Here is a 26,670-nt window from a genome sequence, read left to right as displayed (position 1 = left end):
GATGGATTATCCATATCTCTAAAAATAGTCATCCTTGCTTGGCAGATACGAGATCTGGAAACTGTTACCCGACCAAGCTGGCTACACTGATTTAGTGCACACTGTGGGCAAGTGGAAATGGCAAGAATCCAGTTCAGGGACACTGAAGGAAAGGACACAAAGAATTCTATACCTAGCAAAAATATCCTCCAAAAAACAAAGTGAAACAAAGCCATTTCCAAAAGAAACAAAAACTGAGAGAATTCATTACCAGCATAAACATGCTAAAAGAAACACTAAATAGACAATTTAAGCAGAAAGAATGAGATGCCACATGGACGAACAGAACTGTAGGAAGGAATGAAGAACAAAAGAAAGAATAAATACATGGACGAACCTAAATATACATTCACTATAAAACAATAAAAATAAGTTCTTGTGGGCTTTAAATATATGTAGAATTGAATTTCATTTAATGACTCACTCCTCCCAGGGAGTGGTAAAGGTACTAGTTTGCATTTGACTCTCATAAATCAAGGATGCATGTTGTAATCTCTTGGGTAACCACTAAAAGAACTGTAAAGATTTTCTAACAAGCCCATAGAGAGTTACAATACTTGTAAAACCAGGAGAGTTACAATACTTGACCAAAGTTGGAGGACTTTTACCACCTGACATCAAGACTTATTACAAAGCTACAGTAAAGAAGGAGGTGGTATTGGCATGAAGACAAACCGACACAAGAGAGTAGAGTGTATATACATAGGGAATGTCAACAGTCATTTCATTTATGACAAAATTGATGCTTCAGTAAATGGAGAAAGGACAATCCTTACAAATGGCGCTGAGCATATTGGGTATTCCTATAGAACACAGATGGATCAAAAATCAATTCCAAGTAGACTGCGGATCTAAATAAGAAAAGCAAAATAATAAATCTTCTCAAGAGAATATCTTTAAGACCGTGTGATAGGCAAAAGTATCTTAAACAGGACACAAAAAGTTGTAAACATAAGTTTGATCATTGGGCTATGTTAAAATTAAGAACTTCTCTTTACCTAAAATTACCACTAATAGAGCAAAAAAGGCAAGCCACAGGATGGGAAAAGAAATTTGCAATACTGTACATATATCCAACTAGTGACTCACCAATACAGACGAGCAACCCAGAAAAAAAAAAAAAGACAAAAGACAAATAGGCACCCCACAAAGGAGGATACATAAATGCCTAATAAACATATGAAAAGGGGCTGTCATGATTCATCAGAGAAATCAAAATAAAAGCACAATGAACTACTATTACACACCCCCTCACACGACTACAATGAAAATGGCTGACATCAGGAGGGAGGGCAGAGATGCGGAGAACTGGAAATCTCATATACCACCGATAGGAGTGGAAATCGTCATAATTCTTCAGAAGACACAACAGTGTATCCTAAAGCTGAGCCTACCTTATGACCTAGCAATTTTACTTCTACTTTATACTCGATAGCTAAATGTACGTACTCGCACTAAAAGCCACGTCAAAGGAAGTTCAGAATAGCATCATTTACAATAGCCTCAAGCTGGAAACAATCCCAAATACCCATCGGTAACAAGAGGGATAAAGTGTGATATAGTCGTACATTCTAATACTACCCAGCAATGAACATTAATGAACTAAAGCTACATGCAACAACATGGGTGAATATCACAAAGAAAATAGTAAGTGAAAGGAGCCCAAGACAGAGGAATGCCTAGTGTATAATTCCATTTACCAGGAGTTCCACTAAGAGATGGGGTCAGAGATCTGGGGAGGGGGTACCTGGAAGGGGTGCGGTGTAGAGGACATGGGGGGCACTTCTGAGGTACCGGTAATGCTCTATGTACCGTGACCTGGGTGGTGGTTACCTGGGGGGTGCTTACTTATCTCTCCCTCTCTTCTAGGTACCACATACACACCTATAACCAGGCACCAGGTTCTCCATGAAATTCTCAAGTCCGTTAAGAACTACAGAACCTTCTTCCTCATCCCTGGCTGCATCATCATCCTATTTATTAAAAGAAACGTGTGAGGTACTGAGTGGCCTGTCTTCAGACACCCTTCCTTCTGTCCTAAGAACTGGGCCCTCAGGGAGCCTCAGCTTCATGCTGCTGATGCCCACTCCACGGTCCCTTCTCCCACAGCAAGACGCCTGCCACATTCGACTCTGGGAGTTCGAGAAGCTCAAAACAGAGCAGCCAAACTCACACGGTATTTACTGTGGCAGTGACACTTCTAGCCCATTGTTCACGAGTTTATTCTTTCAGGCAGAGGGAAATAATGTTGAACACATATCAGACGATGTGAGCCAGCCTCCTCCTATGGCGAATGCAGTATTCAGACTAACAGATGAATCTTGTCAAATCCAACTCGATAAAGCACAAAGAAATAAAAGAGAAAACGCCGATTTGTGAACAGATTACAGATGATTATGCATACCACTCAGTTTTCACCGTGCACTTACTATCAGGCACTCTGGTGGGAATTTCGGAGAATATGAAGGTGAGGAAAATAAGATTCTTAGCCTCAAGAGCCTAACAGTCAAAGGATGACTACAACCCACCACATGCCTGTACCATAGTTTGCTCTTACTGCTAATCAAGTGGTCTTCACACATCCAAAGGCACAGTCACCTAAGAGACTTTGAATGAAAATCTCTCAAGTGTCCTTACATCTACTGAAATAGAAATATTTGTCGGTGAGTTAAAACAAAGAAAGGTCAGGAAATTCACACTCTTGCCTTTTCTGTTGGCAAAACAGGTTTCCCTAGGAGACCCACTTCTTGGAAATTACCGTGAGCAGAGTTTTTCAGAGTCTGCTTAGAAGAAACTAGATGACAATGGGAACAAGGATCCCAAAGCCTGATGGAAATGGTCAGCTGGTCCCCTGTGTCCATTCCCACCTCGCACTGAACTGGGGACATGGAGAAGTTAAAGACGCCGTTCCCGCCGCTCCTCCGGAAGGCAGGTCCCCCCATCCAGGCGCAGTCGGGGAAGCCGCCTTCCTCTGCTTCCTCTGTGTCCTGGTGAAGTCCCAGCAACGTGAATTGCAGCAGCTTGTCTAAGGATTCGGTGTCTGTCACCGGCTCCTAGCTTTCTAGAGGCATCTGTGGCCGTGGTTACAGTGGCTGGACTCAGCCCAGCATCCGTTCATGCGGTTGGTGAGTGTGAGGGGCGGGGGTCACGAGGGTGGCGGTGGCATCGGCCCTTTGGCTCCTGGGGGCCAGCAGCAGCCAGGGGCTCTCTCTGCCTGTCAAGCCCTTCCCGCAGTCCGTGAGGACCGCATTCCCCGGGTTTCAATTCCCTTTGCTAAAATACCTAGAGTTGATCCTATTTTTTCACTCCAATCTAGAGTCCTAGGTTGTGTTTTTGTTTTTAATAAAATTCTATTGTTTAACTGGCACTTACTAAGCGCCCGTCAATAGATGTCAGGACGGAGCCAGTCCAGAAACATACAAAGCGGCAAAAATAAATCATAAATCAATTTGAGATCAGAAATTTTCTCAGCAGTAATTGAGAGCTGGCCAGAGGCACACCTATAATGCATTTTAAAGTAAGCACTTAGAATTTCCTTCACTGTAGGGGCGCCCGGGTGGCTCAGCCGTTGAGGCGTCTGCCTTCGGCCCAGGTCATGATTCCGGGGTCCTGGGATCGAGTCCCACATTGGGCTCGTTTCTCAGCAGGGAGCCTGCTTCTCCCTCTCCCTCTGCCCCTGCTTGTGTTCCCTCTCTCTCTCTCTGGCAAATAAATAAATTAAAAAAAAAAAAAAAAAAGAATCTCCTTCACTGTATAAAATGGGATAGAGCCTTGGGTGGGTGAGCCACGTTACACTGGTTTTACTTTAAATGTTTAAGAACCTCGGGAGACTCTTGTGTATTGGGGTCAGGAGGGGCAGAAGGCCTGGCACAAACTGCTTCCAGGATTTTTTTTATTCTTACCAGAGAATCTCATGAGACAACTGTTCCGTGGAACTTTGTGCAAAATGCAACAGAGGGGAGTACCCTGCTTTTTTCACCTGATACATTTTAACAGATTTCCGAGTTCTAGAATTTCTTTAAAAAATTGGAGTCTCTTCAGCTTTTATTCCTCTATGAGTTATATTTCTCTCCCTCTCTCCCTAGTCTGCCTTTCTCTCATATTTCGGAGTATAATTAAATCTTTAAATTTACATCTACTAAAATTCACCTCTTTCAGTTCAGAGTTCTGAGTTCTGACACACGCCCAGGTTGAGAGAACCACCACAAGCTTCAGGACACGGAACAATGGCGTCGTCCGCCAGACTCCTTCATGCCTCTCCTTTCCAGACAAGCCCTCCCACACCCCCAACTCCTGGCAACCACTGATCTTTTGTCCCTCACTATAGTTTTGCCTTTTCCAGATGTCATAGAAATTAATCATACAATACACAGCCTTTTGAGTCTGGCTTCTCTCAGTGAGCATAATTCACATGAGAACCAACCGCTAAGAGTTTGCTCCACATTACTGCGGAGTGTAATCCATCCTGTGGAGGTTTGCTTATCCATTCACCGGCTGAAGGGTATCTGGGTTGTTTCCAGAGTTTAGAGATTATGAATAACTGCTTTATCAATAAATACTTAATTACATAATGTTAAATAACTGAATGTTGTTCCAGGTCTTGATGGATAGTTTAATTGGGCAATCCCTTATTGTTGCACATTTAAGTTATTGTTCATGCTGCACTATCTTTATTTTTATTAAATTTTTAAAAAAAGATTTTATTTATTTGAGAGAGAGAGAGATAGCAAGAGAGAGCATGGGTGGGGGCGGGGGAGAGGGAGAAGCAGACTCCCCACTGAGCAGGGAGCCCGATGCGGGGCTCGATCCCTGAGATCATGACCTGAGCCCTACGGCAGACGCTTAACTGACTGAGCCACCCAGGTGCCCAATGCTGCACTATTTTTAAAGAACACTACCACCAATATGTTCAATGATTCTTTAGGATAAATACTTGGAAAAGGCATGCATCACACATTTTACTGTTTTTGATACATATTACATCAAAAGGTCCCCTTATGAGAATATCCCTTTACTCAACTCCTTATCATCAATGATTGATTTTATTTTTCACCACTCTCACAAGCAAAAATTTTAAAATGGCATCTCACTTTTACCTGTCCTTCATGACTTCTATTACATCCCTGTAAATACAGGTTAAGATTGATTCCTTATGCTTACTGGACATTTTTATTTTTTTTCTTTTAGGAATTGCCTGTCCTTGTTATTGCCTGCTCTTGATTCCTTATAATAATTGTCTACCATTTATTACATTTATGTTTTTAATGATGACTTTTTTTTAAAAGATTTTATTTATTTATTTGTCAGAGAGAGAAAGAGAGAGAGCACAAGCAGGGGGAGTGGCAGACAGAGGGAGAAGCAGGCTCCTTAGGATCCCGATGCGGGACTCGATCCCAGGACTCTGGGATCACGGCTTGAGCTGAAGGCAGACGCTTAACTGACTGAGCCACCCAGGCATCCCTTAACGATGACTTTTGATTTTTTTTATAAACAGAAGTGAGAAAATGTATGTATGTAACTTTTCTTTGTGGATTGTTACATTTCACATCATGCCTTTTTCTATTTTAAGCCTCCATAAATATTCATTAATGTTTTCTTTCTAATTTTTCCAGTTTTTGAGGTAGCGTGACAAGTAGAAGAGGCTTCCTGCCTGAGTCCAAGTCACCTCACCTTGAGCACACTGGATTTGCTTCTGCCTCTGCAGCTCTGGCCTACTGATATTAAATGTGTAGGATTCTTCCTTTCTACATCTGTCATCTGAAGGTGAATAATTTATTGAACTAAATTTTTTTTTCTTATGACTGAATTTGATTTAAAAATAGGCTCCATTCTCAGGTTTCAGTGGTTAGTTGAGGATCATAGCAGATCATTCCACCTCTTCTTCCCTTTGGTCCACTGGTAGGACAAACCAGTAATGATGTAGAAAGTTGCAACAATAATAAAGTGCATTGGCAAGTGCATGCCAATATTTTCTGGAATGTCATAGCAGAAGTGAGCATTATGGGAGAAATCTGTATATATATTTTCCCAAGGGGCCAAAGAATCTCTTTAAAAAATCTTGTAAATAGGGGCACCTATTTCTTTACCTTGAAATAGTGGCTCCTTCAGTTAAGCGTCTGCCTTCGGCTCAGGTCATGATCTCAGGGTCCTGGGATCGAGCCCCGCATTGGGCTCCCTGCTTAGCAGGAATCTGCTTCTCCCTCTCCTTCTCCCTCTCCCTCTGCCTGCTTATGCACACACTCTCTCTCTCTCAAATAAATAAATGAAATCTTAAAAAAAATCATGTAAATAAATGGGAAGGTCTGATTCATTTTACAAAAGTTGATCACACAGATTTTGAAGACAGCGCATTTTCTGTTAAGAGAGGCATACAATTATAAGCTTATAGAAACACTTCACCCTTCAATGAAACTGTAGCACACTATATCATCCCAAAGGCAAATACCTAGTAAAAGAAACAGGTGGAGACTGGGCTTCTGTGGAAGGTTTAATCCAATCTCTTGCTCTTACATTACGAGTAACTGGAACTCACCTAAAACACAAGTATAACCCCGTGGTGCTAGATCTCAACGTTGTGCTCCATCCCTGGATGTGGTTGTTTTTATTTATTTGGCAAAAGTGAAGGCATTCTTGACACAATCTAGACTTTAAGCATTTATCCAAGCTCCCTTTATAGCAATCCGGGATTTAAGGACACTTCTGGGAGGTTGTCACTGACCTGTTTTCCCCATGGCCACCGTGCCTGGCTGACTCCACCTCAATGGACCATCTCCACAGCTGCTGGCCTCATCCACTTGGCTTGGCTGCCCAGCCATTAGCCTTGGAGAGTCGGGCTAATTGTCAGTTAATTGTCACACGCCCTCAGGTCTGACAACCTACAACACTGGAACAGCTTCTGAGGCCAACCAGTTTCTAACTGCAGCAGGAAGGATGGACGAGGCTTCTGGTCTGAGACCAACTGGCCCGATACTAGTCTGTGCCTGCCTGCTGCGGCCCTTTACATTTTGGCTCACTGCCCACGAGGGACCTCTGGCCTCTGCACGATTCTAGTGCGTGGACCACCTTCTGTCTTTGCCAATCTTCGGCGGGCTGCATTCAAGGCTCAGTCTGGCTCCCCTCCTGGATTCGGAGCACTTCCGGCTAGCCCATTCACCTCCCACTTGCAGGACAGACAGAAAACTGAGCCCCAACTGTGGCTTTTTGGACAGTGTGGAGAAAGCAGATGAAAAATTAATTTACCTACTTTTATTGTTAGGAATACATACCACAAGCAACTCTTGCTGGAAATGCCCTAACTTCAGTTTGATTAATATAGAAGCATATAACGTCTTCAGTTTCCCTTTATATCATCCTAACAAACGGCTGTCAGCACTTCTCCTACGGTGGTTAACGAATAATGATTTATTTCATCTTAAAAAAACACAACAACAACTTTAAGAACAACAGAGGATGAATGTTCTACCATGAGTCCTTATTACCTATGAAACCAGAAATAATTCTCTATTTTAATAAAAGAATAAAAATATGTCTCTCCAAGGTAAAGAAAAACCAATGTGCATAGTAACGGAGTGCTCAGAAACACAACCAAATTCCCTTTTTATCTCAGTAACTAACTTACCCTATAACGGAAAGTAAGGCTTGGTTGGGTAGAATTCATATTACAATTAGCTTTTTTTCCATATTAAGAAGGGGAGTTTGAAGTAAGGTTTTTTTTTAAAGTAGTTTCAAAGAACTTGGAAAAAAAGAAAAAAACACGCCAAGACTGCTCTAGTCCAAAGCCAGAACAGAGTTTTGTATGGGCTGCAGATAATTTAATATTTGAGAAGCCTTTTCAACGTTCTCCAACTGCAATCAAAACTAAAGCAATAGTTAGGGGAAAAAAATAAATGAGTAAGCAAATAAAACCCAATATCTATATAATTATCCACAGATCAAACAATTTAGGGACAATAAAATAGAACAGCATTTCAGCTAATTCAAATTCAAAATAATGGGACAACCATTCACTAATCTAGCAACAACAATTCCGGCTAATTTTACCGTTAACATATTGGGGATAATTGCCTTATCAGTCAAAAGACTTAAAATCAATTCTGTACAAGTTGATTAATCTCAGGCACCAAAAACTGAGCATGAAACCTTCTTGATTGGCTCTAATCCTCCTTTCCCCACATAAGCAAGCATAATGCCCAGTTTCTGAGTCCTTGGAAGAGCAAGAAAACGAAATAATGTCAATGTAGAAAGGATACCACTAGGGCTTTGTCTCCCCTTTTCTTCTGACAACAGACCCATTTCATTTTGGAGAACAGCTCCTCCCACAGGCCAACCCTAATCCCAACCCTAACCATCACTGACCATCACCACGGCCCCTGCTCACACAGGCTGGCTCCTACCCCGCAGGACCAATCGCCGTCCTCGGCACCCTCCCAGAGCGTTTGGTGCAGCAATGGGCTCACTGTCCAGGTCAGGCCATTAGACACTTTCCTGAAATTCTCTCTACTACAATCCTTTCAGGAACAAAACAGAATTTAAGCCCAGAGCTCCTTGGATCTAGCCTCAGAGAGAAGGCAGCCCAAGAGCACGGATCCACCATGTGAAGAGATGTACAGAGAAGCTTAAGGATGAGTGGGGAGACTTCCAGCAAAGATCTAGACTGCAAGTCCCGTTCTCCCAATGGCGACCTGCCCTCTGCTCTTCCTACGGCGTGGCTATAAAAACCAATACATTTTCCTTTAAGCTTAAGTGAGTTTGAGTTGGTGTCTGTTATTTGCACTCTAGGAGTCCTGACCTGTGCAGACGGTAACTTCTTAGGTTTGGGAATTCTGGGTTGTCTTTCTACTCCTTGTTCTCAGGGCACTGCCTTTGTAGCCCACAGGGGTGACTCCTGGGGTCTTGTTTCTGCTCTGGGACCTGCTCCTCTTCCTGAGCCTCACTGGTCCAAGGGTAGCACACAGGGCAATCAAGGTTTCACCTCTGGAAATTAAGGTTTTGATCTGAGAGAGAGGTTGTGGGGTTCTTCAAACAGTAGTCCTCCAGAGGGACAGGAAGGCATTCTCGGAGACATGGTGGTTCTGGGTCTTTCAGAGGTTTTGTTGCTCAGCCCCATCCATACTGAGTTCCATGAGCTGCCCCAGGCCTTCCAAGACATTCTACCCTGTCTTTCTTCCTTCCCCACCACTCCCCTTCAGCTGACTGCAATTGGTTTCCTCTTCAAACCAAGAGAACATGAAATTATACACAAAAAATTGTTTCTGTAAATCATTGGTTAGGACACTTTTCACTATAGGAAATGTAAGACTTCAATAAAAATCAGTTGAGCAATAATGAACTTTTTACCTTGAACAACAAGCCTGGAGGCAGTGTGGCCCCAGGCGTGGTGGATCAGCAGCTCAAGGATGTCATCAGGGCCGCCATGTTTTATTTCCGTGTTTTGCCATGAACGGGACTGACTGCTCTCAAAGGTCAGTTCCCCTAGGGTCCCCAGATGGCTGCCACTCACAGTTGGGGCTACCTGGGTCATCCTTCACATCCAGCAGGAGATGGAGACACTCCTAATATCCTTGTGGTGGTGTGCGAGCAGCTCTAAGAAAATTTTAAGAGTCAGAACTAATTCAGCTCCGTGACTGCCTGGCTGAGGACTATGGGAAGGGAGGAGCTAGGACGGGGCCCAACTTTTCTTGCTGAGGCATCTTGGTGCATGGAGACACCCTTCTCTGAGGTGCAGCCAGAGCTGGTTTGGCAGGACAGGGACCCCACGTGTGGGTTCTCTGCCTCCTCAGGCTTCACTGAGGCCTGCCCAGGAGTCGGCTCAGGGCCTGTCCCCAAAGCCTTGACCTTGGTGAGCAAACCACTCACCTCTGACATGGAGTGATTTCTCAAGGGGTGAGATAAGTAAATTTCTGTTCTCCTTGAATTGCTTCTGCTTCATGGGCAGAGAACCTTTTGCATGAAGCAGGCAGCCCCCTGAATGACGTGCGAGCTGTTTGTGTCCTTGCTGCACGCCATTAGAGAATTCATGCTATGGACGTGGTGGGTGTCTACACAGCATCCGTCTCCACCTGCCTGCCACCTTCCTGCTCCAGTTTGGTTCAGGCACAGGTTCGTGGCCAGTTCTAAAGGATAATTCGTCTAATCAGGCTCTCAACCCTGGCTGCACATAGAAATCTACGGAGGATCTTTGAACAAATACCAATGCTTAGGATGTGTGTGTGTGTGTGTGTGTGTGTGTGCGCGTGCGTGATTTCCACTCTTCAGCTATTGCGAATAATGCTGCTGGTATGAATGTGGGTGTCCAAATACCCCAGGGATATTTTTACAAAGCTTTCCATGGGATGAGAATACGCAGTCAGGGTTGAGAACCATTAGCTCATGGCAGTCCCAGGCAACCGCAAGGGGTCTGGGGGAGAGGCATGCCCCCTTAGGCGGCCTGATCAAGCTGCTCCAGGCTAATTATCAGCAGCTCACACCTCTGTCACCATCAACACTCAGAGACCCAGAAGGGTGAGGGAGGTTTTTTTTACTTCCATATCTCAGCGATCGAGCTCCCAGCCTGGCACCCTGCAGCAAACTACTGAGCTGCTGTTGAAGGAAGAGGACTTCCAATCCATTATTTAACTGGATCTGACTGTTAAAACCAACTGCCCCCTTCAGTTACTAGAAATTATGTGCCATCGAACCCTGGGCCATGCGTCTGGCTCCACTCGGGCCTGGGCCTGAGTCAGGGTCTCAGACCTTTATAAAACAAAATTGCAGTTATGGAAGGAGCCCTGGGGGGGGGGGGGAGGGCACAGGGTAGGGGTGGAAGTTTTTACAGCTTCGCTCCAGTTTCTTCTGGGACAGATGCTCTGAAAGGAGCTGCTGTGCCCATTCTCTGCAGCTGAATGAGAGGCTTAAGTAATCTTCCCCACAAATACCTGTTTCCCTATCCCCATAACCCACTTGAAAAAGAAAAGCCAGACATGAAGCTGTGTTTTTCTTGAGGTGGGTTTTCTGTGCTCTCTACTCACGTCTGCAGCCCCACGTCCTCGTGTTTACACTGCTTTTCATGTTGACCTGAATTCTCACGATCTTTTTTTTTTTTTTTATGACAGCCTATGGAAATTTAAAAAAGTAGCTCCAGATAAAAGAAATGCCAAAACACCCGCGAGACTTCTGCCTGGTTCCATTTTTAAGTCTGTGGACATATTTGGAGAGAACCTCTTTCTAATGTGAAGCAGTAGTGTGGCAAATCGAGAATGCTCTCCTCTCCGTTCCCCTGTGGGCTCAGAAGCCAGATGCGCCGGGTGACGGGACGGGGACAGCAAGGACGTGTCTCGGGAGGGAGAGGAACCAGGCCCCTAACTGCTCCTGCAGAATCTTCCAGATCTGGTCAGGCCGGGGTGAGGATGGGGCAAGAGAAGCAGCGGCGGGCAAATTCAGGGGCAGAGCTGGACTGTATTTGAAATGTGGATTTTTTTTTAAAGATTTTATTTATTTATTTGACAGAGAGAAAGAGAGAGAGCACAAGCAAGGGGAGCAGCAGAGGGAGAGGGAGAAGCAGGCTCCCCGCTGAGCAGGGAGCCCGATGTGGGGCTCGATCCCAGGACCCTGGTCATGACCTGAGCTGAAGGCAGATGCTTAACCGACTGAGCCACCCAGGCGCCCCGGATGTTTGGTTTAACATGGAAACTTTTCACATTCATTTTGATTTAAGTACTACATTAAAATCATTTACCTTGGTTGCGGGGCTGTCTGGCACGCCATTTTGTGCCTTACTTCCCTCACCGAGGCCCAGTCCCGACTCCGTTGGCTCTTGGCTCCCCCTTGCTTTTCTTTGAGTTAGGGTGTGCATTTTCATGAGGGAAGCAAGATGTCTCTCTCTGAGTCTCGTGTAGCCATAAGCTTGTTTTCTCTGGGCTTACTTCCTCCCAGGCCTTTGCCTCTGCTCATTCTGACAAGCTCTCTTGCTACCCATTCACCTCTGCTGCTTCTGCCCTTCCCAACCCTCCCCGCCACCCTTCTTGCAACTGCCAACACCAGGTCCCGGGAGGAGAAACAAGAGGGCGGCCTTTCCCTCAGAGGTCTTTTGCTAACAGTTTTTGAGCTTCATATGGAGAGTACCACAAATAGCAAGGGCCCATTCCTTTTTAGAGACATCTTTCTTAGGCCAGTTATGATGATCAGTAGGCCCTGTGATAAACCATGGCCAGCCTTGTGCTCTGGAACCTCAAGGCAGCTGGCTAATACACCAGGAAGTAGAGCTCTGAGGTGATTTCAACTGTGCTGACCATAGCAGCCCTGGAAATTCTGAATATGGTAAAAGGGTAGCCGAACCTTTAAATGCAGGCGGGTCTCTCTGTGCCCACCACGGCCCCCAGCCCAGAACAGTACAGAAGGAAGCGAACCCATGATTCTGGGCTCTTTTGACCCAGTGGGACCCTTTCTCTAAAAGGGCAGCTGAGATCCTTAAAAATCCAGGCCTGTCTGTGTGAGGGCCTAAGTGGGGAACCCTATCCACCCGCTCGCCTCCTTGACCCTGGGTGTTTTTCCTGCACTGCTTCTGCATCATCAGTAAACCAACATGAACCTAAATGACTGAGCCTCTGTTGCCATTCTAGCCAATCTTCCAAGTCATGAGGGTCTAGCCCAGCTGAGCCTCCTTGATATTATCTTAATGATTCATTATGATGATGATGATGATGATGATGATGATGATGATGATGCAGGGGCCACAAAATAATAATTACTTACCTCATGGGCCTGATGGGAAATATAATTACACATGCAAACAGCTGTAGACGTAATACAGTGTGAAAAACACACTGATATGTCGGCCGCAGCGTTATTGGGACAGTCACCTGAAGACCTGACTGCAGGACTTACCAGCACCGTGTGCATCCCGGTGTAGAGTCTGCTGAGACACACCAAGGTGGAAAACACCACAGCCATCAGCAGTCCCAAAGCAAAGGGATACTGTGTGGGGAGAAGAGAAAACAAGGCAATGAGATCATGCTCACACAGTTTGACACGGTGGGAGGAAAGGGTTCCCACCCAACGACTGCTAGCCTCGACCTCAGTTTCCCCAGAGCGGCAGTCTGATGGTCTCAAACCACTTGAAAAGTGGGAAAAAGAGCAAAAAGAAGGGGAAGATGCCTACAACATCGTTAGAACTCGGCTTAAGGCCTCATGACCACAGACATGGTGCAGATAGTTTTTGTGAAGTAAATCATTCTTTATTTCGACCTATTCTTAGCCCAACATGTATGAAGTGTAGAGTATGGAGTGAGGGGCAAGGTAGATGGACAGCCCCATCACCCGGAAGCGCAACTGACGACTTCCTCATCGAACGCTGGGTGGTAAAGCTTGGCAACCACTGGCTTCCTAAGGAAGCCCAGCCAGGCTAAGAACGGGCACCTTTACATACAGATGTTGAGGCAAAAATCCAGACTTTACTACATCTCAACATTTGCTGGTGGTAACTACAGCAACCAGAGGAATCTGGCTACTGCTGAGTCCTACAAGGAGCATAGGGGTATTCTGCTTATAAACGAAGACGTAGAGACATAATCCATGTGCTTCAAGCACTAACACCTGTGGTGTCCCATGGTGAAAAGAATAAAGACGACAGAGAGCTGTCTACATTGTGTGAAGCACTTTAGAGTCACCCCCTCCTCGCATCTTGACACAACCCTATGAAGTGGGTTCTGTCATTAGCTCCATTCCACAGCTGAGGAAACTCTTAACCTAGATAATCAGTTACGTCGCTATTAAACTTTAGCACACAGACGCTTTCCCATCCATCATCCCATTTGATCCTCACAACAGGAGCTGGCCCCAGAGAGGCCAAACGACCTGCCCAAGGTCACACAGTCCGTAAAGGGTAAGAGTCAGAACCAGAAGCCCCCTCTTCTGAATCCAAGACCAGCATGTTCTTTCTGATGCAAGATGGGAGTACAATTATACATGGTTGTAGGTCTTTTCTTAACATTTATCATTAACCGCGTCTTGGATTTTAATTTAGGAAAAAGTGTTAAAAATGAATGAGTTAATGCTTTCAGAAATTAGAGTCTGGGCATTAGCCTGCACACACAGTCATATAAATAAGCCATATTTAGAACTGTTTACAGCAAATAACCCAAATAGCTAAATATATTTATCATTAAAAATTGAATAACAGCTCAGGCTGAAAACTGCTGCATCATATGAGCTGAAAAGAGTTTTTTGAGAAGAACCAGGAGGCCTTGAAATGAGTCTATAAACAGTGGTTGTTGCTGTGTTCTTGCAGTCAGCTGCTACTTGGGGCTTTTTTCCTGCACAGTGCCTCTCTGGATGCTGAGAGCAGCCCGATGGGGGCTGGCCTTGGGCCGCCCATGTCCTTCTGGGGCAGATGCCCTGCATACGACATAGCTCCTAAGTTTGCATTAAGTGAACTCAGACAGTACTGGAGATCTCAGAAATTTCTGATCTTGGCATGACACGTAAGTAAGTTACGATAGATTATAATATACCTAGTTGGACATACTCCTTAGACCCATCCCTTTCCCAACCAGGAAACTGAGGTCTGACCCCCAGGTGACCAGGCAGAAGACCATAGAGGTAGAGCCAGGACCCAACACTAACCTTGTCCTTGTCCAACCACATCAGGCGGACTCCCCTAGTTCTGCACAACCTGGGGCACAGAATGTGCTCCCGTGTTTTGAGGGTGAAGGGACGAGGCGGAACAGTACTGTCTTTTACATACAAGACGGTTAAGGTTAATGAAATCTGAATTGTCCGGAGAGTAAAAGGTACAATTTATTAAATGAAACACAAACTTGGAGCAAAACTTCTCAGGCAAAAAAAACTTCACTGCAGTACTAGTGTAACTTTTAAAAGGTCTGACTGTAACTGGCATCTAAGCAGATTATTAATTAAGTGACATTCTTCTATTTGCAACATTTATCAACCTGCTGTCCCTTAGAGTACTCTAGAAAACATGGAGCCATTATTTCTAGTGGTTGAGCCCCAACCAGGGGCAGAGGCAGCCTTGGGAGCCAATGTGGGGCCCAGACTCTTTCCTGCCCCGGGCCCTGGGGAGTCTAGCAGGAGGATTTATCTGGGGGAATCATCTCAGTCCTGGAGGACCAATAATGAGGATCCTAAGCTCCTCCCGTCTGCTGCGAACAAGAAGATGAGAGAACCGATAATGTGCGGTCTAGCCAGGCAGCTCAGGGTGACGATGCTCTGCTGGGGAGACTCCACACCCTGGTTCCTGGGGCGGTCCATGCTGTCTCGTGGTGGGGGTGTTGTTCCTGGGGGTATCACTTTCACTATGAGGCACGGCCTCATTTGGACGCTAAGCCATGTGTCACTCTCTCTATGAAGAAATTGTCACTGATGACTCAATACATTTCGATCCCCCGTAGTCTTCATTTCATAAACCTCAAAGTCCCTCAAAAAGGAAAATTCTGAAGCAAAACCTCTCTTTGCTGCCTCACTGCGTGGATGAGGTTACGTGGGAGGAAGAGGAGTCAGGCCTCACCTGGTATCTGTCCATGGTAGAGATGAGGAGGGTGAAGGATATGACTGTGGCTGCCATGGCGTGGGTGGACGGCATTCCGTACTCATCAATCACCCTTTTCTCCAGCTTTACCACAGGAGGGGAGAGAGGACGAGGCCACTTCAAGATGTCCTTGGCCACCTGGCCAATATACATCACCAACTGCAAAACCAAAGAACTGAGGTGAGTCCGACCAAACAAGTAAAACCCCTAGATGGTGTGAATTTATTTTGGGGTTCCCAGTCTGTTGGCTGAAATCACCATCCTCTCTGACCCAGCTACCAGCTGGGAAAGTCTTGTAGGATGCTATTTTAGTCAGACCTTTTGAATTCCAGAAGACCACTGGGCCAGTAAGACATGACATTAGCACATCTTTTTTTCTTTTTTTTTTTGAGATTTATTTTAGAGAGAGAGAGTGCAGATGTTGGGGGGGGGGGTGGTAGGGCCGAAGGAGAGAATCTTGAGCAGACTCCGAGCTGAGCGTGGAACCCGAGGTGGAGCTTGATCCTACGACCCTGAGATCACGACCCCAGGTGAGACCAAGAGTCAGACGCTTAACCGACTGCACCACCCAGGTGCCCTGACATTAACACATATCTAAATTTTAGTGATATACTTAACAAGCATTTCTATACTTCGTATGCCTGCCAGGTACTGTTCTAAGAGCTTTACAAATATTCATTCACTTCATCCAGTAACACCAGAGAATGCAGATCCATCTTATGGAGGAACAACCACTGTATATAGTAAGTGGAGGACCAGATTCGAAACCAGGGAGTTTTGCTTCAAAATCTGTAGCTGACGCGACCATGATAATACCTCAAAACCCAGGACAGTTCTCAAATCAGAGTCTTCGTTTTCAAGTTTTAACCAGAAAAGCGACTGTTCTTACAGAAGTTCTGCTTAAAAAAGTTTTGAATGCCACTGTTATTCCTGATGCATGTAGGTAACATACTGGATAAAATTTAATTTCTTTCAGTCATCAGGAGTAAATGGTATCAGTAAAATAAATGGCATGAGTATTTTCAACCCTAAAATAAAGACAACTCAATCTACAGTTTTTTCAAATGATTTTTCATGATGGCATGAACGAAAAAACTGCCCCCCCTTCTTTTTTTTAGAACACAAGATAGAAATCAGAATTTGGCTTCTGTATCCTTCAGAGATGAACAGGACTATTAACCACAGACTCATTTTGTCAGAGGACTTTACAGGACGGCTTCAGGATCAGTGATAAAGAGGGAAGAGCAACCCATTCCCCCAAGTCTGCATTTGCAGCTCAAAGTGTGGTCTGAGGTGGGCGGCATACGCACCACCTGGGCGCTGGTTTCAAAGGCAGAATCTCGGGCCCCAGCCTCCTGGACGGACGGAGTTAGAACCCCATTGTCACAAGACTCCCAGGTGGTTCGTGTGCACACGAGAATCTGAGGAGCCCCGTTTGACACTGTATTCTTGCACAGGTTCCTTTGTCATGGGCTTTAATCATAAACCTAACCCTATTGATTTTACTAGGGCTTTATTTACTTGTGATGGATGGAGTTACCTTGCTTTAGAACAAAACCCATGATGAAGGACTATTTCCAAATAACGTTCATTAGTCAGCCAGAGTGCTTTAGGGTTTCCACATTCTGGTGCTTTCTTTTAACTCGTTTATTTCGGAGCATTATTCTAGCGTACGCACATCCCCCAGAAGGCGCTGCTTATGTTTTCTGCTCCGCTGCCATTTTGCTCTGGGTTAACAAACCAAGAGCCACCATCTGTGCACAGCAGGCCAAATCCACAGGCTTTTCAGTGACAGTCACTGAATTCCATAGCTGTGATTTCTAATCGGACTTTGAAATTCAACCTCTTTACCATCCCCTTATTACCAGGAACTACTGTCCTGGAAACCAACTCACTCTTTCATGTTTCTGCCTCCCTCCTGTGAACCTGTAAAACCCACATCAGACTGACAATTATGTGTGCAGTTGGAAAACTCACAGCCATCACCGACTACCAGGAATGTCGCAAAAGCTTCTTGAGATGGATTTCTCAACACTGTCCCTTTCCCACTCACCAGCAAAAATAAAACACGGCTGGCGTAATAACTCTAGTTTGTTCAGAAATTCTTGAAATCCTCAGACAGGGACCCTTAATATCATTAGGTGAAGACAGCCCGGGGGGTCTTCGGACAAATTTTTAAATTTCCTTGAAGTTGACAAATCCCTCTGACTTCATTTCTATTCCGCCTTCCATGTTTGAAGGATGTTCTTAAGAATTTGGACAATTGTTCATTTTCTTTCAACAATATTACCACAGCATCACATTGTATCTGATCAATAGATTTCAAGTCACAGTTACTGTAATGACAGCTCTCTTTAAACAGATTGTGTTGTATTTTTCAAGCCCTAAGAAAGGAGTACCACTCGTGGGTTGGGGAGTCTCTGCCTTTGCTTTCACTACAGCGAAGCGATGATGTGCCGAGCCCTGGGTTAGGTTTGAAGTCCATGAGTGGAGAAAACTGTCGCATAAACAGAAGATCTGTTTCAAATATGCTTTGAAAAAAATTATCCAACGAATTTTCTGGATATGTATATGTGCAGGGACACAATGAAGAAGCCAGAACAAAAACAAAGAAAAAAGAAGTACATACTATATAGTTCTGTTTTTATAAAATTCTTGAAAGTGGCTTAACTTTATAGTACAGAAAGCAGACCGATGGTTGCCCGGAAGGGGGTGGGGTGAGGAAGAAATCACAAATGGGCATGAAGATGCTTTTAGGGGTGATGGATATCTATCTTAACAACTGTGATGATTTCAGGGATATGTACATATGCCAAAATATTCCAACTCATACATTTTAAATATGTGTAAAGTTTGTGAACACACTAAGAATTGTGGAATTGGACACTTTCAATGGGTGAATTGTATGGTGTGTGCATTATACCTCAATAAAGCTGTTAAAGACATGCAATTTACTGTATGTCGATCACATCTCAAAAAGTAGCTGTCTTAGCTTGGGTTGCCATAACAACCAAATATAGACTGGTGGCTTATAAACAATGGGAATTTACTTCTTACATTCTGGAGGATGGAAAGTCCAAGATCAAGGCGCCAGCAGATTTGGGGTCTGGTGGGGACCTGCTTCCTGGTTCACAGACAGCCATCTTCCTGCTCGGTCCTCGCCTGGCAGAAGGAGTGAGGGAGCTCTCTGGGGTCCCTTTCACAAGGGGCACTAATCCTATTCATGAGGGCTCCACCCTCATGGCCAAAGCACCTCCCAAAGGCTCCACCTCCTAATACCATCCCATTGAGCACTAGGTTTGAACATGTCAACATTTCAAAAGTTTTCTCAAGGATGAGGAGGTGTGTGGGGTGGGCCTGGCCGTGAGATACTGTGTAGAAGGGCATCTAGATCTTCAGTCCACTTGGAGGTTCGGGGAAGAGGTGTAGCCAGACCTGATCTGTCCTCCGGTGTCCTGGGCAGAGTAGGGGCAAAGACATCAAGACTAGAGGGAAGGAGACCAGGTAAGAGAATATTGCAAAATCCAGGTGAGAGAGAAAGGTAGGATCAAGGTCAGCAAAAGTGGGGCAGCAGACAGGTTAAAAAAAAATTTTTTTTAAGCTGGAAGAATGTTGGATAGGTTTATAAGTGTTGGAAGAATGGCAAGTAGAAGTTATTTAAATAAGAGAGAAAAAAACCCACAGAAATTGATGGACTAGGAACCCAGAGGTGATTGTGTACTTGGAAATGTTTAAGTTCAGAAGAGCTAAACCCCTGGTCCTCACAAGGGACGTATGGTTTCCCGGGAGACACTCTTGGTGAGCTCGATGATGGTAGGTCCTGGCGGCAGGAAGAGGGGAGGAGGCCGGGCTTGCGGTGTGCCAATCACACACAAGATGGTGCCATTCTCCAGCATCGTTTTTTGTCTCTAACGTGACTCTGGAGGGCTCCGCCACACATTCTTGTAGATGAACACCTATCTGTAATCCTCTGAATGGAGAGCCTAAGTCTCTGATACGAGTCAGCACCAAATATTTTTTTGCAAGGTTTGAACATGCACTGAAGGTTCTGAGAACATCAGCACCAGGTAAACGGAGGGAAGACTGAAGTTCAGTTTGTTTGGAACTGTATCTAGAATGGCTCAGCGTTTGGAGAAACTGGGTCACCAATGGAAATGCTGCTTGTTGTGTTTGGGACTCTAATGCCACACGCCCATGTCCACACCACTGTAGCTGATGCACAGGGACACTGTGTACAGGTCCAAGGATCCTACCACCCTATGTGGACAGGCCCCGGAGAATTTGCTTATTTTAAAAGCCACCTTCTTATTACAAGGCAGATTTTTAGAAATTATGGAAGTAGGTCATATTTTCTATGAATCTCATTTAAGGAAAGCAACAGGGGCACCACAATACATTTAGAATATAAAAGGAGGTGATACTATGCGAAGTTTAGGAAGACAGACACAAAAGACCACATATTGCATGATTCCATTTATATGAAATATCCAGAATAGGCAGATCCAGAGAGACAGAAAATAGATTAGTGGTTGGCTAGGCCTTGGAGGCCAGATGTCTGCAATCAAGGTGTCAACAGGGCCACACTCCCACGGGTTCTCGGGTAGAGTCTTTTCTTTGCCTCTTCCAGTTTCTGGTGGCCACAGGCCCCCCTGGGCTTGTGGCCACATTCCTCCAATCTCTGCCCCTTTGATCACATTGCCTCTTCCCCCTCCTTCTGTCTCCTGCTCTTCTGTCCATCTCAACTCTCCCTCTGCCTTTTTCTTATAAGGGCACTTGCCATCGGATTGAAGGCCCACTCACATATCCAAGATAATCTCCTCATCTCAAGATCCTTAACAGAATTACCTCTCCCATTATTCTTTTTCTAAAAAAGATAGTGTTCACAGGTCCCATATAACTGGATGTAGACGTATCTTTTTGAAGACTGCCATTTAATCCTCTGTATTCAGCAAATAGTGTGTGAATGACCAGGCACTGTGCTGGATTGGGGATCACCATGAAGAACAAGGTAGACGAGATCTTTGTTCTCATGGAGCCTATGAATCGAAACATTAGCAGAAAGTATGCTTAGCTTCTTTGCATTTTATTTGCTTCAATAAAACAGCATTGTCCTGCTTAAAAAACAACAACAACAACAACTGTGCTGGGTCTGACAGAATCAAAAAGTCTAATATATTAAAAACATTACTGCAGATATAAGCATCAATGTCATTAGGGAATTACAAAATAAATCAGGGAGATATCATTACACATCTGTCAGAATGGTCAAAATCTAAAACACTGACAACACTAAGTGCTGGTGAGGGGGAGTAACAGGAATGCTCATTCTTCGCTCGTGGGAACGCAAAATGGTGCAGCCACTTTGGAGGACAGTTCGGTGGCTTCTGACGAAACTAAACATTCTCTTACTGTAAGATTCAGCAATCATGCTCCTTGGTATTTAACCCAAATGGAATTGAAAACTTATGTCCACACGAAGCCCTGTACATGAGTGTTCACAGCAGCTTTATTCATAAGTGCCAAAACTTAGATGCGACTAAGAAGTCCTGCAATAGGTGAAAGGATAAATAAACCGTGGTACATCCAGACAAAGGAATATTATTCAGCGCTAGAAGAAACGAGTTTTCAAGCCCTGAGAAGAACATGGGAGAAGCTTAAGTCCACACTACTAAGTGAAAAAAAAAAATCTGAAAAGGCAACATACTATAGGATCCCATCTATATGATATTCTGGAAAAGGCAAAACTGTGGAGAAGTAAAAAGATCAGGGGTTGGCAGATATTGGAGGGGAGGAAAGATGAATAGGTGGAGCACAGAGGATTTTTAGGGCAGTAAAACTACTGTATGTGATACTGTAATGGTGGATACAGGTCATTACACATTTGTCCAAACCCAGAGAATGTTCAACACCAAGAGTGAACTGTAAACGACGGACTTTGGGTGATTATCATGTGTCCGTGTGGGCTCATCAATTGTAACCAAGGTACCACTCTAGTGTGGGATGTTCATAATGGGGAAGGCTGTGCATGGCTGAGGGCAAGGAGTGTATGGGAACTCTCTATACTTTTTGTTCAACTTTGCTATGAGCCTAAAACTGCTCTAAAAAATCAAGTCTATTAAAAAGAGTACTATGGCAGGGGCGCCTGGGTGGCTCAGTCAGTTGGGTGGCTGGCTCTTGATTTCGGCTCAGGTCATGATCTCAGGTACCTGGGATTGAGCCCCGAGGTCCTCCCCGGCCAGTGGGGAGTCTGTTCAAGGATTCTTTCTCCCTCTCCCTCTCCCCCTGCCCCTCCGCCCCCCGACCCCGATCTTGTGCTCTCTCTCTAAAATAAATAAATCTTTAAAAAGAAAAAAAAGAGTACTGTGGCAGAAGAGAACTATTTCTCCATTTAATTTGCAGTTCAAGAGTATAATGATTAACTTGACATGGCTTGCCCTAAATGGAAGGCTTCGCTCTGTATTGTTGAAGGGCCCTCCTACCTAAAGGGACCAAATTAAGTTTCATCATCCATCACGTTCCTTTGGGCTGAGGCCCCAAAGGCCTATATGTGAAGGAAAAATCCATGAGAGGCGGCAAGGCAGGAAGCAATTATAGATCATTAACGCCTTAGCAAGCTGTCTGGGTCCCCTGCACGGTGCTGGGGCCCTGTGGCATTTGGTGACGAGGAATTAGTCTATTTCTTTTTTTTTTAACTTCTGCCCTGATTACAAGATAAAGGAAATGTATAGGTCGGGGGCGGGGCGGGGGGGGGGGGGGGAATCCAGTTCTCTGGATAGTCTACTGTTTATGCCAAGCAGATAAAAGGCTTTTTCTAGGAAACCAATTCTGTCAACACAAAACATGTCTTACCGGCATGGAAGGACTTCCAACTTGGGGTCTGTTCTGAATGCCTGGATTTATCTGAGGCAGTCGGAGAGCACAGTGCATGTTCTCCTCGTGTGGTTGCCCTTTCTAGTTATTACAGTCCCACTGACAGCCCCATGGGGTCTAACACATCTCAGATTAACAGGACTTTACTTTTCACACTAGTATAAATAAAACCTAGATAGTTTCGAAAATAGAGGATCCTTGCAAGAACATTATTACTAGGAAGGCAGTTACTCATTCTTTTTCATACAATGAGATTACCAGCTGTACCCCACTTGTCCCCCTCCCCCCCAAAGCATCCCCACCCCCATGGTGTGAAGACTCCACTGTTGTCATAATAAAAGCTAAATCCTCTGTATGATACAGGGACATAATTTCAAATTACATCCCCTCACCATCCTCCATCCACACATACATTTTGATAAACTTTAACATCTTCCTTCCTTCTGGCTGTACCCATAGCTCCCTCTGCCATGAGGGAATCACAGTAACAAAAGTGTGTCCCTCAGTGTCATGGGGTGGAAATATTGTGAGTCACTGGGACTTATAACTAGCCTATCCATGGATTTATTTTTAAGAAGTCAGGAATTTAGTTATATCATTCTTTAACTGTTGGAGACTAGAGAACACTAACATGTAATCCAAAGACCACAGCTTCCCTGCCCGTACATACCCATCTTGTTTCTTAGTCCAACCAAATTAAGCTCATTCCTCTGCTTCTCAGGTTACTGATCTGATAATTTGGATAAAGAAAGATCAGACACCCAATCATTCCACTTTTAGGTACGTACCCATGAGAACTGGAAACCTATGTCCTCACAGAAACTTGCCCACGAATGGTCTTAGCATCCTCCTTCACAATAGCCACGAAGTTTAAACAACCTGAACATCCATCAGCTGATGAATGGAGAAACAAAATGCAGTATATCCTTACAATGGGATATTACGTGTCCATAAAAAGCAATGAAGTACAGACAAAGGCTACAATATGGATGAACCCTGAAAACAGTATACTAAGTGAAAGCAGCCAGAGGAGAAAAGGACAAATATTGTATCATTCCATGTGCAGGAAATGTTCAGCTTAGGCAAATCCATAGAGACAGAAAGTAGGTCAGTGGTTGTCTGGGGCTGGAGGGGAGGGGAATGGGGATAGGAGGCTTCTTTTGGGGGAGATGAAACATGTTCTGAAGGTAGATCGGGGTAAGGGTTGCACAACTTCATGAATACACTAAAAACCATTGAATTACATTCCTTAAAAAGGTGAATATCATGGTAGGTGAATTTCATCACAAATTGAAAAGAGAGAGAAACTAAACATCAAAATGGGTCCTGGAAACACCTCTTCTTTGTGTCCTTGAAGTCCTTTGCTGCAAAGTGTTACTGACAACACCTTCCAGTATTGATTCCAGAGGAGCCACTAGGGGATTACTAATATTCTCTGCTTCAGGAGCCCCGCCCAGCTCTGCCCTAACCTGGTTCTGCAGGGCACCCAGGGAGTGATGGCCCAGGCCACAGAGAAAGCTGCTGAAAACCCACCTACTCCAAACCAGGAGTAGAGGACTCATTTTAAAGCAATTATTAGCTGGGTGGAGGCTTTTCAGATCAACACTTTCATAAGAGACTGGCCGCACTGGACTGAGTTCTTGTTTACCCTGCATACTGTCCTCTCTTCTCCCTGGAAGACATGGGGGTTGGGGGATGTGGGAGGGTGGGGGGTGGGTGGGGTGGCTCTGTGGCAGCTTGTTTGGCGGCAGGGAGTGAATTGAAAGCAGCTCTTTGTTATGGTTATTCGGAACATTCTAGAAGCCACAGCATACCAGCCAGTGAGAGAAGTTGTTTTCAGTTGGTGAATGTCTTCTCATACTTGTGGCATGACTTTATTTTATTTACTTTTTAAAATTCTGAGCGCATTTCCAGTGTGCCATGTGTTTGTGTGTGTGTGTGTGTGTGTGTGTGTGCGCGCGCGCGGGGGGGAGGGGGTTGATGAGTCACTGAGAGAAGCAACTGTAATTTCAAACTAATAAGATTTCATTCCATGCCTGAAGCACCAAAACAAAGAAATTACAGAGCAAACACCATAAATCACAGAAGACTGACAGAAAACTGGTCTTTACATATTCAAGGTCCCGTGGAAATGGAGATATAATAACTAAAGCACAGATGACAGGTGAGAAAAATAAAATAATTAAGTTACAACATTTGCTGGTTCTTTCTAATGCTCCATTTTTTTCAGGCTCAGATCTGCTTCTGGACTTTTTGAAGACATACTAAAGGTACAAAGATTAATAATTAAGTCATAGATGTATGGACACCTTTAGGAAAATTACTTACAACGAACTGAGCCTCCTTTTCATTATTAAGAAGGAGTTGGGTTCAATAATAACCTAATAGTTGTGCAGTGATTTTTTTTTTCAGTCCATTTTCATAGAACTTACTTATTTTAATGTTCATATCATTCCTATTTTACAGATGAGGAAACTGAGAAGATGAATGTCTCACTAAAGATAACACAATCAGAGTAGTGGAGCTGGACTTGAATTTTGTTTTCTGATTCCAAATCCTATGGTCTTTTCACCATATTCCACCATCTAGCATCTGACGATTAATATATTCAAACAGATATCTTTCCTTAAGGAGCCCAAATGCTATGATCCTAACCCATTACATGCATGTAGCACTCAATAGAGGTCACTTGACTGCCCTTGGGACTAAGAGATTAAAATGTCACCACTGATGAGAAAATTTCCAAATTCTTATCTGTACCATTCCACCAATGAATCGTCCAGCGGAAGGCTGGGACCACAGTATCCTTTACTCACTACTGGATAGATGTCACATCCAAAATGGTGCCCACTGAGGGAATGGGTGTCTTCAGTCCTAATAATTATAGAGCACATACAAAAGCTAAAATCATGCATAAGCCCACCCTCCTTCAACCAACCAATCACAAAAACCTGGAAACAACTCTAAATACCCATGACAGGCCACTGGTTAAATAAATTATGCAACAGTTCAAAAAGCACTGTGAAATATATGGTTAAATGAAAAAAAGCGAGAGGCTACAAGAGTATATGTTGATCCCATTCGTATTTTTTTAAAAATATGCTTACATATAAATGCATGTAGGTACGTGGGAAATTGTGGATGGCAGAATCACTCGTGGGGGTAGAACTGAGGTCTGGGGTGGATACGTTGTGTACTATTTGAATTTTTCATACAAATAAAAATTCACTTCAGATAACAATGTAACCATTGCAAAGAAAATTCCTTTTTATGAGACTCCTCTCTCACATTTTTAAGTATTTTCATTGTCAGTCCTGCTGACCACAGAAAAATAAACTGCAAAATAATATTGAAAGATCAAAACCTTTATTTTTATGGACCCCTGAAAGCAAGAATGCAATAGATGTTAGTCACTCACCATGTTCAATTTTCTCATCTGATTAAAACCACAAACTATCTGCATCTCCAAGCATGCGCTAAAAATCTGTGTGCGTAACCCAGCCAGCCAGCCTAGGCTACAGCAAAAAAAAAGAAGAAAAAAAGTCTCAGAATTTAAGCTGGAAGGAAACTCCACCTTCGGTCTTGGCTGACTGACGACTAACCTAAGGCTCTTTGTGCTCTGGCGGGCATCAAAAACAGTAAAACCTACAACAGGACTTTCCCACAGGTTAGAGACCCAACAAATGCAGGAAAATCACCCCAAGCAATTTGAGCCAAGAGCCTAAATGAATTCTTCGCCAATCAGCCTCACCAATTAGCCAAGCATCATCCCTGGTCTCCATGGGGCAAGGATAGCCTAAATGACTAGCTTTTTAGTATTTTCAAGATTGAGTCAGCATAGTTTTAACTGGAATGTGTCTGGACCTCTGGTGGGACCCTTTCTGTGGCCTCCTACCCAATTGGGTTTGGGGTCCCCTCCAGGTCCAGCTCTCATTAGCATTTTTTAAACTACAGTCAGTCACAAAACATCCTTCTAGATTCTGTCTCATCCATGGACGACTCATGTTATTAGATAATATTGGTCTTCAGATTGGTTTACTCCTTTCTAGTACAGTATTTGTGAAATCATGACCTGATTGTTGGTTATATTTTACAACATAAGTAGAACCCAGATGTACATTTAAAAAATAAAACTCACCTCACGTACTAGGCACTCTGGGAATCACAGTTACATAATTATGTGGTTATTGATCACCACTCATTTTCATATGAATACCTCTAGGTTAGGCTATGCTTTTTTT

General features: G+C 44.2%; 1 protein-coding gene across 3 annotated transcripts in view; it reads right to left on the bottom strand.

The window, feature by feature from the left end:
* The window catches only part of SGPP2 (sphingosine-1-phosphate phosphatase 2), a 181,350-nt gene that overhangs the window by 16,150 nt on the left and 138,530 nt on the right, over nt 1-26,670 (bottom strand). For all 3 annotated transcript variants that reach the window (XM_078071356.1, XM_078071357.1, XM_036098687.2), the window contains 2 exons: nt 15,539-15,718; nt 12,901-12,990 (listed from right to left, as the gene is read on the bottom strand). In XM_078071356.1, coding sequence (XP_077927482.1) covers nt 12,901-12,990; nt 15,539-15,712 — 264 coding nt within the window. In that variant the 5' untranslated portion in view covers nt 15,713-15,718. The remainder of the gene's footprint in view (nt 1-12,900; nt 12,991-15,538; nt 15,719-26,670) is intronic.

Source organism: Halichoerus grypus, chromosome 4 (assembly GCF_964656455.1).
Source record: "Halichoerus grypus chromosome 4, mHalGry1.hap1.1, whole genome shotgun sequence".
In the NCBI taxonomy this organism is placed as follows: Eukaryota; Metazoa; Chordata; class Mammalia; order Carnivora; family Phocidae; genus Halichoerus; species Halichoerus grypus.
Note: the sequence above shows the minus strand (reverse complement) of the source record. Positions and strands in the feature narration are given on the sequence as shown.